The sequence below is a fragment of the Nipponia nippon genome, unplaced genomic scaffold, assembly GCF_047370975.1.
Source record: "Nipponia nippon isolate SJK-2023a ecotype South Korea unplaced genomic scaffold, ASM4737097v1 scaffold_2, whole genome shotgun sequence".
NCBI lineage: Eukaryota > Metazoa > Chordata > Aves > Pelecaniformes > Threskiornithidae > Nipponia > Nipponia nippon.
Genome location: NW_028262336.1, coordinates 69,348,608 through 69,361,257, shown reverse-complemented (window position 1 = coordinate 69,361,257; position 12,650 = coordinate 69,348,608). Strand labels below are relative to the sequence as shown.

The 12,650-nt window shown below is 38.3% G+C and overlaps 1 protein-coding gene across 1 annotated transcript in view; it reads right to left on the bottom strand.

The window, feature by feature from the left end:
- The window catches only part of EFNB2 (ephrin B2), a 45,763-nt gene that overhangs the window by 16,258 nt on the left and 16,855 nt on the right, over positions 1-12,650 (bottom strand). Inside the window, exon 2 of the mRNA XM_009470353.2 lies at positions 6,551-6,834. Within this exon, the coding sequence (XP_009468628.1) occupies positions 6,551-6,834 (284 nt within the window). The remainder of the gene's footprint in view (positions 1-6,550; positions 6,835-12,650) is intronic.

Below are 12,650 nucleotides of genomic sequence, written 5' to 3'. Positions count from 1 at the left end.
AACCCTGTGTTTTAGCTAATGCAGCTCTCAGAAAGAAGTACATTTCCCTCCAATCCAGCTATGTAAAGACTTTAATGAGGCAAACAATTTCAACTATTTAAAATCAATTTCATTAAAGCCTTTGTAAACACTTATGCAGTTCCTGGTCTTTTATTTCAGGACTTAAAATACTGTAATACGTAGCAGATGTAATACAAGCAACTGTATAAAATAAAGACTGATTATCCCACTTGATGAGGTAAATGCTCATCACTAAACTTAGGCACAAAATGGAAGTTAAATGTGTTTCAGTATGCTAGTGCACTTCTAAGTTTCAGTTTAGACAGATACTTTCCTCATAGCATGGCATGTCTCCCCAATACACACCCCCTTGATTTAGAGTTACTCATACCCTGCATATAAAGCATAAAATACACACTCAACCGAACCCTCTTTTGCATGTAGTCCTATTAAGGATGTATATGTAAATCTAAGAACATCTACAATTTGTAGAAGATCTGGGTTTAAGCTGTTTTTTTGCAAAGTACTTCAAGTGTCCCTTATTGTTGGTATGTGTACTATATATATAAAGACTTCTAAGTGAGAATATTGTATCTTTGTGAATGTACTGTATTTCCAGTCTTTATAAATTGTTTATGAGGAACTAAAAAAATGAGAAAAATAAATAGTGACTAAAAATATTAAGCAGCTTCCTATAAAATTTTAAAACCTGTTTAATTCCTGAGTATTTCCTGAATAATTCTTTCTTCCAGTCTGAATAATTATTCTTCATTTTCATCTGATTCCATATCTATCTGGAGTACTTGGGGGGTATGGGGGAGGATAAATGTATTTTTTCACAAGATGCCACCAATTAACAAACCGAGAATTCCTCTCTCATTTCTTTCCCTTAGGAATAGAGAAATTATAACAGATTTCCTGCTGAACTATCTCTATCTACTTTAAAGGAGATAAACGGTCAGTATTGACTAGGTAATGGCACCGAATATGAACAAAGTCCATCAATCTAAAATAGCCTTATTCTCTTACAAGACCTGTGTGGTCTGGGACAAAACCCCAAAGGACCATGACTCCATTAATCCTGTAGGTCTTAGACTCTCTTAGAAATCTGAAGCTGCACAGACAGTGATTTTTTTCTCCAGTAATATTATTTGTATGAGCTGTATTTATATTTAATTCAACAAGAGCTAAGTGGTATTGCTGATATATCCCTTAAAAGACTCTCAGCAAAGTCAAAGACTGACCTCTGGATATTGTTTTACACTAAGAAGAAAGAATTTACCTAATTTTCTGAGGAAGAAGGAGGAGAAAGGAAAGAAAAAAATGTGATCTTTGTACAACTGGAATCGGGGTGGCTATTATCACATGTGCTCTCATTAACACCACCGCCACCAAAAAATAAATAACAATAGATTCCTGGACCACAGAGTCTTTAATAAAAAGCATGGTAAATGTGTTTGTTGCAAAAGAAATGGAAAGGAAATTCTGGTACAGTTTTTGTCCTGGCTTTGGCTGGTTCGGAACCAACCTCCAAACAAAGGAAAACCTACTATTTCCTTTCAGGTAGCTCTTGCTAGGTCTTTGGGAGGTTGCAGGGGGCTGCTGACTGACACCTGCCTCAGAGAGGTGTCAGAATGCCCAGCCAGCCAGATTAGCCAGCGCTTAAACTGCTTGGTCAGAATACTAAAATAACAATGTAATGTAAGTCTATTTGGCCACACAAAGAGATTTATTCTTCCCAGCTGGGCTGTATTTCAGGGCACAATCTATATTGTCCTTTAATGTGTTCTTCCTCAGACAGTTATTGCCCTTTAATTGTAACAGAATGACAAAGTGAAAACATAAAAAGTCTTGTGATTTTTTCAAACCCAGCTAATGCTAAAGTTTCAGAATGACTGTTTTGATTTTAAAAGCCACAGTACTATTAAAGCAGTTATCCAAAACATAGTGCTACTAGCCAGTATAAACCTTTAAATCAGTCAGGGATCAAATATACATATATATGTTTTTTAATTTAAGCCAGAGGCCAATTATGTAAGTGGGTCACTTGAAAAAAGTTGACAAAAAACATTTAAGGAAAGCTGCGTATTCCATTTTGCCAGTGTCAAAGCCAATGAGCATCATTAGCTCGGCAAGCTTGGCTAATGAGGTTGCAGGCAGAGCAAGCATTTTAGAGGAATCTTTTCTAGGACCACTCTGTAGCCCCTTCCCACGTCCCAAGCAATTCTTTTACAAATGTCGAACAGGTGAAGACTTCATTGCAGGTGACTTATTTTTTAATGCTGACGATGCCAGCCCATGATCTTCCATTTTACTTATGCAAAAGAAGAGATGAAGCGAGCAGAGTATGTGCTTGCTTGGCCAAACTACCTCAGGAGCATGATGGTGGCTCGAAGGCAAGTGGCACTGCTCCTTTCCCTCCAGCGCAGCTTCCCGCAGGCTTCCCCAGGGCTCTCCCTCAGTGCAAACCCAGGGTACCGCAGCACTCCCTATGCCCTCTGACTAAGGCCAAGTTTGTTGGGAACAGTTCAGGACAACTCCTGTTCACCAAAAGTAAACGTCTTTGGTGTATTATATATGCTTGTACTATGCTAACATGTCTCCCTCCCATACAAGAAACACTGCACCTGAGAGGAGTACTGAAGCAGTGACACCACGACCCAAGTACTTTCAGATCAATCCCTAGTATTGAGAAGATACTTATCGCTCGTTCTGAGCAATCCACAACAGCAGAAAATTATACTTCATTCTCTAACCATGCAGAGACATACAAAGACTTTTTAATGCAAACATTAGAGCTGCAAATCTGCACACCCTTCTGCTTAACTTTGCCCTTCGCACAGATATTTATGTTGTTGGGCATGATGTATCTTCCTTCATGCATCTGATTAAGGATTTCCTTAGAGACTTATGATATGTTTGCTAAATGGTCACATATTTTAGGATAATCTAACATTAATACTTCCGAGATCTCAAGTACATTTGACCTTCTCCAGTTCTGCTGAAAAGAAAACAGGTAACTGTAGGAAAATTAATCTATTAATTTCCCAGGAACCAAAAATTGATGATAGCAAGGAAGAAAAAAGCAAGGACACTCTGTTACATCATTTATTCACTTTCACAATACCACTCAGTATCATCTTTACAAGTACTGGTGTTCACAAAATTAACTCTTTGGATCCTGATACTCATATTGAGGAATATCTTGCCAAGAAATGAATTAGATTGTTTTTGGATTAAAGTACCATTAATCAGGTATCAGAAACTCATCTACATTTTTACTTTTTTAAAAAATTCTGAACTGTGGAATGAGAAAAGTTGCACCTTTTATATGCTTAGACCTAGGGAAGAACTGAGCAGAAAAGATCTCCTTCTGCTATACCTATCATGAATACATCTGGATGATATAAAAATTATGGCTTGAAGCATTCCTGTACAATCACATTTCCCTGTACACAGGGTTCAGGAAGCTGCTTCATCCTGTGTTATAATTCCTCATCCCAAAATGACTAACCCTCTAATCTGAATAGAGATTTTACTGTTTAATACAGCTCCACAAACCACATGCTGTTACCTTAGAAAAACAAACCGCGTTTTCAAATAATGGCAAGATGATAAAAGCACATGACGATGCACAAAACATTCGAAGGGCTGACAACAGCCTGCCAGTATAAACAGCATGAGATTAGGCTGTAGACGCAGCCATAGCGAGCACTGCAAAGATGCTGGGCTCAGTAAACTCTCATCTCAAGTTTGTTTGATGCCCCTTAGTTGAAGGAATACAAGATCCTAAAATACTTCAAAATCAAAAGCTGGCATATAAAATGCATCATCGCCTTCACTTCATAGCACTCCCACCCCCCCAAAAAAACCCCAACAAATCAAGACAAAACTCCAAACTCCCAAACAAACAGAACAGAAAGAAAGAAGGAAAGAAGGAAAGAAAGAAGGAAAGAAGGAAAGAAGGAAAGAAGGAAAGAAGGAAAGAAGGAAAGAAGGAAAGAAAGAAAGAAAGAAAGAAAGAAAGAAAGAAAGAAAGAAAGAAAGAAAGAAAGAAAGAAAGAAAGAAAGAAAGAAAGAAAAGAAAGAGAGAAAGAGCACTGTCGGAGTCAGTGGGAGACCCAGTGCATTCCCCTTTCAGGCCTGAGCACACCTGTTAAATTACAGGTCCGGGAATAGAGATGTATGCAAACGATTTACGGCCTGATTTGTGTACATGATTAAGATATATTATATTACTTAAAAAAATGACAGTAAATGTCCTGACTACCAGAATTTTTATCTGACAAAGCTGTGTCAGGTCATGAGCTTTTGAACACAAACTGTTAAAATCCTATCTAGCTCCAGCATCTCTGTAAAATGGTGTCCTAGCTGAGCCCTGGCCTAGTTTTGTACGCCTCTTAGTGTTTCTGAGACCAACATCACTGAGTTCATTGTTTTCTCCCTGAATGACAGAAAAGCGAGAGTTTTAGCTTCAGGATGGTTGGGTTTTCAGTTTTGGGTTTTTTTTGTCCGACCTATTAAAATGTATGGGTACCCCTGCTGCAGCTCTGTTAGTATGCTAGCAATATAGTGATAAATTAGCCATTTGTTTATGCCAGAATGAGCAGGGAAAGTAATATCCTAAGGCACTCCAGTATTACTGCAAGGCCAGTGTAATTTTTGAGGCATTAGGCTGAAGGCTGAGCAAGTTCTTTCAATCAAACTATACTGTAATCTTCCAGAAAATGCAACAATTATTATGTCTTATTGCTATAATGAAATAATTATACAAAACTAATGAAAATGAGACATATTTAATAATTCTCTGGGTAAATCCATGACATAGATATGACAGAACTGACAGGGTATCAGAAAGCTCCATTTGTGCCCATAATTTTCAGGTGATAATTGCAACAGTACCATTTGTTCCACTGCAGCTGGTCTGCTGTGGATGTTTTTAAAAGCAGCACTAAATACTGAACATATTTCATCATTAAAGCCAACTATTTGAGCGTGGTCATTTTTATGCTACACATTTTCACTGGAGTTACAGACAACTATCTCTCAACATCTAATTTTGCAGCCTTTACCGTGGTCAATCTCACTGGATTTCAGTGGGAAGTTCGTCAAAGTTAAATGCTGTGTAAGTGGGATCAGGTTTTTATATATCCCCTGACTAAACAGAGAAACCACCTGTATTAAGTGATCTTTTTGTCAAACCTTAAAAACAAAAAATGGTGTTTTTTATCTCCCACAACTGTTAATTAGCAATTTCTACATTTAGTATCTAATACAGTGAATTCTTACTTAGTTTCTGTGACATACAACCTGTTTTATACACAGTGTATACCATTATGGATATAACTGGGAAGTGAGCATTAATTCATATTAAAAGCGTTTCCATTTCCATTTTAAAAGTACTTGCTCAGAGCACTTGTAAAATTACCAATATTTTTAACTGAGAAATTAAGAACTATTTAGAGTGGCAGACATTCTATGAAATAGTTATCAGTCTTCCCATTTTCAAGGAGGTGGCAGAAATAAGACACACCAGTATCTAACTTCATTGTAACTGCAGAAAAGCCAATGCTCAGAATTTGTCCATCTCCTACTAACTGGTGATCCTTGCTCAAGACTTCAAAAGTCCCCATGGGGCTAAATGAGATCCACAGGCTATAGTATTACAATGACAAAACCCAAGCTAATGTAAATTGTTGTTGTACTGCTGAGGTCTCGGCTTATGCTAACTCCTGATTCACATCATTAACTTTACACATCATAAGTAATTTGAATCACTAAACGCAGTGGTTACCTCCAGACTCGCTTTCAGCCATAAATCCCTTATCAGACTAAAACTCACACAAAGTTTATATTGTTGGACACAGGCCTGTGTCATGCACATTCTTTTTACAAGTCCAGGACCATGAAAAAGGAGGAAACTTAAGATCGTGCTAGTCTAGGTTTTGCCCAAGAACCCTCCTAGCTGCTGTATGGACACAGTAAGTAGGTATTGCAGCTATGCATGCCCAACTAGAGCCCACCAGTAACCCTTGTGGGGAAATTACACCGTCAAAGTTGGCACCACAGTGGCCAAAAGGTCGCTGCAAGAATCCCTGGACCCCTTGGAGCAACGGCCAGCCATCTCACGTAGGATGCCTCAGCTCGGAACAGCCGCGCCACCCCGCTCCTACTCCTGGCATAAGGGCACCCGAGGGCAAGTCCTGTAGCATGGCACATCACCAGAGCTGCGAGTGGGAAACACACCACGGTTTAGCCGCACACAACTTTCAGTGTGAATACAAGACATGATATTGTGCACAAAAGGAGAAGCCCTTTACAGGCATAGTAGTACAATCCAATTTGGTGTACACAAACGAAGGAAAAAAGAGACAGAGGCCCCATAGAACTCAGGAATAATGTTGAAAATATGCTGGCAAGAAAATATTTTCAGAGAAAAAAATACAAACCCATTCACATTCTTCTTAGTTTGCTTATAATGTACAAGACAACATACAAAAGAACGCACAATTATATTTAAAAGAACGAACAATTGGTATTTTGAACTTACATATGACGTAATAATCTTTGTTCTTCTGAAATTCCAGGCCCCAGAGATTAGGACTGAACTCTTGAAACTTGATGGTAAACTTAACATCTTGATCTGGCTTGGCACAGTTGAGTAAAGGTGTATTGTCCTTTTTAATAGCACAGCTATCTGCTTGGTCTTTATCAACCATGTAGACCTTATAATATTCATACTGGCCAACAGTTTTAGAGTCCACCTTTGGGCAGATAATATCCAGTTTGTCTCCTATCTGTGGATATAGTACCAATCCTTGTCCAGGAAGGAATCTAAAATAGAAAAAAAAAAGGGGGGGGGGGGGGGGGGCGGAGAGAAAAAAAGGGAAAATGTGAGACACTTTATAAAATCTCATCCAGAAAAGTAGCAATTGCAGTGCACAGAAAGGAACAAACACACAGTTTCCAAAACCAAAATGACGGACTGAGCAAACCAGATCTTAATAGTTTGGGCCTGACTCAATTTAATATCAACAGATGTTTATTTAGATATTGGAAATTACAGATGGATTGAGTCTTATAGTCCTTATCGCAGTTTTGGGAACTCTAGTAAGTTTGACGTCTCTGGCAGGCACTGCTGTTTCTTCCACATTTGGCCATTTACAGCAGCTAGTACAACGTCTGGTGGGCTACAATCCTGTTTTTCCACTTTGGTAACATTTCTACTATTCTTGCAGATATTTTGCTAATTTTGGACACGGGAGAATGACAAGAATAATCTCTCAACCCCCCTGAGCAGCCATGTGGGAAAGGAAACAACTTAGACTTTAAGAGTTAACAACATGTTAAGATGCTGATTGATATTACTAGTATAACACAAAGGAACATCAGTCACTCACCAGGATCATGCTTACAGACCTGGGGGGGACAGAGATATACCTGACCCAAGGACCACACATGCTTCTGATAAAACACTTTTCCCAGACAGTGTGACCGCTACACTACAATGATTCCTTCTCTTCATAAACTCCACCATTACCGTCATTATTTTAGCTCTTTTTTTTATTTCTTGTGCTACAGGTGAAACACAAGCATGCTTCTTACAGAAGATGAAGACTTCTTACACAAGTAAGTGTGCCACTTATACAAGTGGCAGTGAGTGTTTGGGGTTAGACTCGATATTGTATCTTTCCTCCTCATAGTAATTAATAGGTAAACTTCACCACTTCTTCACAAAAGAAAAATATAAATAATTACTTATAGTATTGATTCATCCACAAAATGAGCAGCCTTATTCTCATAAGGACAAAAGCCACAGCAGGTTTGTTTGTTTCTTTCTCTGTAAGATATATTTGTTCCAAGTAAGGCCAAGAAGTGTGTGTTTTAGAACTACAGCCAGTGACACAACGTCCTCGAATACACAGACCTAAAAGACTGACTTTCTTTCCTCTTTCTCCTGCCTGCCAGCCTTTTCCAAAGATGTTCCTTAATGGAGAATTGGCCTGAAAAACTGACTGAAACAATTGCCGCCTAATGAACACCCTTCTCCAAGTGCTAGCATTTAAACAACACACGTAGTAAATTTAGCTTATTCACAGGCAGCCTTCCTGGAAACTTTAAATTAGGGTATTAAGGCCCAAGCAGAAAAAAGCTGTAGGCGTCAGTGACCTCCAGCCTCTGGCTTGGCTAAGGGAGCCCACCAGCATGGAGCAGTGCTGGGGGAGAACCTACTCAATTAGAGAGAAGGATGATGGGATGCCCCAAATTTCAAATCCATCATTTACAACCGCTTGCTCCCACACAATGCAAGTTTATGATCTGTGCTAATTGAGCTGGATTATTTTCAGTCACAAAGCCTGTGTAAGAATTATATTTGTTGTGAAGCAGCACATAGCAGGACAAAGACATGTAATTACAGATTTAGGGAAAAAGAACAATTAAATGTTATGGCAAGAAAAGCGACTGTTGATGTATAAATCACTGCACATTTTGTGTCGTGCAGTGTAATTTCCAGACTACAGAAACTAGGCTTGGCCTCCTCCTCCAGTTTTCAGACACGCCAAAGGAATGCAGCGACCACCACCTCCCAAAAGCCGAAATGGTAAAACAAATGGAAAGGTGGAAATGCATCCTCCTCAAAGTCACGAGCCTAGTGAGGGATGACTGAGGGAGAGGCCAGCTCTGCAGGGGTGCCGAGGAAACGGGGGGAGAAAGACCCCAGCCAGAAAACATTCCCAAGGAAGCGCCACAGATCCTGACTCAGGCTCTCCTCAGCGATCAACTCTGACCAGGCAAAGGCAAAGGGACAGAGTTTCTGAGCTAACCTCCATCACCTGTGACTGACTTTACCACTTTGTCTGACCACAGCCCCATTTTACTTTGCTCCTGTGCAGCAGTGTTGTACCAGAAAAATGAAAATTATTCGTATTCCCCCATCTGCATGCCAGGACAAAGGCTGCTCACCGTATGATCCCACTGCTGCAAATATTTCTTCTTGCCAGTAATTCTTCTTCACGTAACGGGAATGTGTAATATGAAACACATGAGATTTCAGAGGACCGGATCTTTGTTTTTAAATTAATCAATTTAGATTCCAATGCATAATAAATATGAAATGCATAAGGTTAGAAATGCACACCTGTCTGTCATTATCAATAATATGACCTAAAAGCTGCCCTGAAAAACAAAAAAACACTGATTCTAATTTTGGGTTTTGTGTATATATATGTGTGTAATGAAGCAGCAGCGGTATACGTTCTCCATGCAAACTCCGAGCGCAAACAGGATGGGTTCAGAGATGGCGTGCCAGTCAGCCCCCAGCCACAGCTACCGGAGAGAAAGCACACTTGTGTGCCTTGGTTAAGTAGCCAGGAATTGCCCCATAAAAGGTAGAGGACAGAACCACTCCCAACAGACAGCTAAAACACATTTTACAAGAGCTTTAAACCGATGTACTCGTTAGACTTTATGGCAGGGGAATATTCTCGCTATGGCTCTGAAGTCTGTACAGTTTGAGTAAATCCCCTTCCACTTGAGTTCCTGAACTTGTAGGATCTAACGCTGATGGGATTAGGGAAGAAAAAAGGCTGAAAATGAAAAGATTAATCTGAGAACTTGATTGTATTGAAATTTTTTCCACAGTTTGCAGTTTTGATTGTGACCTTTCCGAGAAAGATATTTTTCCAATTTACTTTCCTTATTTTCTTACAACAATAAAGCACAAATATGGATGGAGAGAATAAAAAAGTTTCACCTCATACAATTCAGTTTGACCACAAAACTTACAGTGGCCGATTAGCAGTAGGCATGATTATTATCCCTGCATTTGTGTAATACTTTTGCTACTGTATTTTCATAAAGACTTTAAATAAATCATTTGCTGGGTACTAAGCATTTTCTGAAGCTATTTATTAAATGTCAGGAGGATTAAGACTACTGTTTTATGATCCTATTTTTGAAAACCTTATATCTGAAAAAAAACCCGACAATGTACATTCAGCCTTGGTAGAGGTTAACAAAAGCTTCAGGATTAATCCTGAATCTTTTATTTCTGCAAGTGCTGATGTAGCCTTAAGCATTCTGGGGTAGCATCAACACTTATGAAATGTTTGCAGGATGGCATCCGTAAAAATAAAGTTAATGAACTGGCTTTAAAAGTCTGATCAGAATGTGCCTTGAACTAATTAAAACACTTTTTTTTTCCCCCAAACAGGAATATAATAAAGATGGAGCAAGAGGTCTTTAGAATCCTGTGACTGATCCCGAGGAGGCTGCGTTACTCCAATTGTTGCTTGGGACAGTGACGTGCTCCTTAAGCAGTCGGGATAGCGACAGCCCTGGAACCGCTGCTTTCTACAAAAAGCTAGCTTTCTAATTTTCTGCTTTTCAGCTCTAAATGTTTTTTTTTTTACTGGGAAACTATAGGCCCCTGTATGCCAACAGAAACTTAGGAGAAAAGCTTAGCGAGTTTCCCGACTCATTTCTGTCAGCAGTCAGATACAGTCAGACCAGAGCATTCAAAGAATCTTGCCCACAATTAATAATCCTATTGCTTACTGTGAGAAAGCACAGAAAAGTATATTAAGTACAGTAAAAGCTGTACGATGAAATTCATGCACTTTCTGTCTGGCACTTTTGGATACAGAGGGCATTTTTACTGTCAGCCCAAAATTGGTGTATTGTGGGCGACATCTGACATCTGTGCAAAGCCCATGGATGTGAATCCCTCCCACGTGTCCAACTAGTCACACAGCTTATCAAATAACAGCAACATGCAGAGTTCCCAAACCTTTTTAAAAATAAGTATTTTATCAGAGACCAAAAATTCACGTGACACGTGAACAGAAAATAGGAACAGGGTAGTTCGCACCAATGTTACAATAATTTTCTGTACCACGCTTATTTTAAAGTCCAGCAGTTCCTGGCACTAATGTACCCTTACTGGTCAAAGTCCTAGAGAAGTTAAATTTGATTTTGAAGTTTTACAAAAAATAAAATTTATATTATACACAGGTTTCAACTAATTTCTTAAGAATCTACTTCATGTTTAGAGAAACACGGCACATTCAACCGTATTAAAATTATAAAGGCATCTTCCTTCATGATAACCACTCAAACCTACCTAATTTCATAATAGTAAATTCTCAAAAAAATTAGAACTTTATCTATCAGCACTCTTTTTCACTGAGAATATTCTACTATTCCTTACTACACAGATATTTCTGAAACTGTAAAATTATCAACAGACAAAATTTTTAGAGAAATAAATTCTTAAAGAGATTTTGTTAATCAGTACTGACCTATGTAAAAAATGTGTCGTCATGCTTTTCCCAACTTGCAAAACTATATATGTACACACAAACTATAAATATATATATGAACACTTAGCTTTAACTACATCCTAGTAATTGTAAAATAAATGCAATTTTAGAAAGCGTGTTAGTACTTGTTGAGAGTCTGGTATATTTAACTGGGGAAACAGTGCCAAATTTCTATGCTTTAATACCTTACCTGAACTAATTGGTGTAGGCAGTTACCTTTAAATTAATGTAACAAAAATAACCCTAAAAATGTGAACAATCAAGATGCTTTTTAAAATGCAGCCTGAAACCTTCTGTTGGGGAATCCTACCCACTTAACTATATGAAGTTTAACTACCAGCCTGACTATAAAGTTATTCATTGAAAAGTTTTATTAAGGAAATGTCATGAAACTAATAACACAGTATGTTAGTCCGTTACTTGTACAAGTGCAAACTGAAACAGAATACAGAACAGCATTCCACATACAAGTCCTTGCCGTTTAAAAAGAATGGTTATTAAATAGTGTATGTGGCTTTTGAGAAAATAACAACATTTGTATTTTGAATATCATTTTGTCCACAGGAGAAATATTTAAGCAAGGCAAAAATCCTACCAGCTTGACGCAAAGCAAATAAAAGTCCCAGGAAAAGGCCCTAGTGATTTCAGTGAAGTAGCACTGGCCTAATTACAGCCTGCTGAATGACATGAAAACCAGTTTACTGATTCCCAAGACTTTGAACTGAAGAAAATCCAAAAACATAGACCAATGCTCTCTGCAGGAGTGTCCTTTGCTCCATACAGAGTTTTCACATTAGTTTCTGTCATATTCAACATCATATACAAGATATGCCATGTGGATATATATACATCCAGCTGTAAACCTGAAATGCATTTTTGCAGAAGCAGTGATTTTATAGGACTGATCTCACTCCAGTTTAAATAGATTAAGTGAACGTGGATTCAATGAGAAGAGGATCAGTAACTGCTGTGGAACAGACAGAAAAGCAAGCTTCATCAAAAAAGATTAATGTGGAGTCTCTGTCTCAAAATGGGTACGGAATCTGGTTAAAAAGAAAGGCACTACTCTTACGTGAAGTCTCTGCAAGAAAAATTACCATAGTTTGACACAGCAAGATGACAGACTGGCTTTACACACAGACTAGCAAATGAAACTTTGAAAACAAAAGAAGTACAGCATTTCATATTATTAAAATTCTTTTAAGTGCGTTTTGGAAGCTACTTTTCTTTGGCGGTGCAGTATTATTAAATTATTTTAATACTATAACAAGGTTCTACAGAACATGCTAAATAGCCATGTTTTTGAATTTACATAAAATTTAAGAAGTT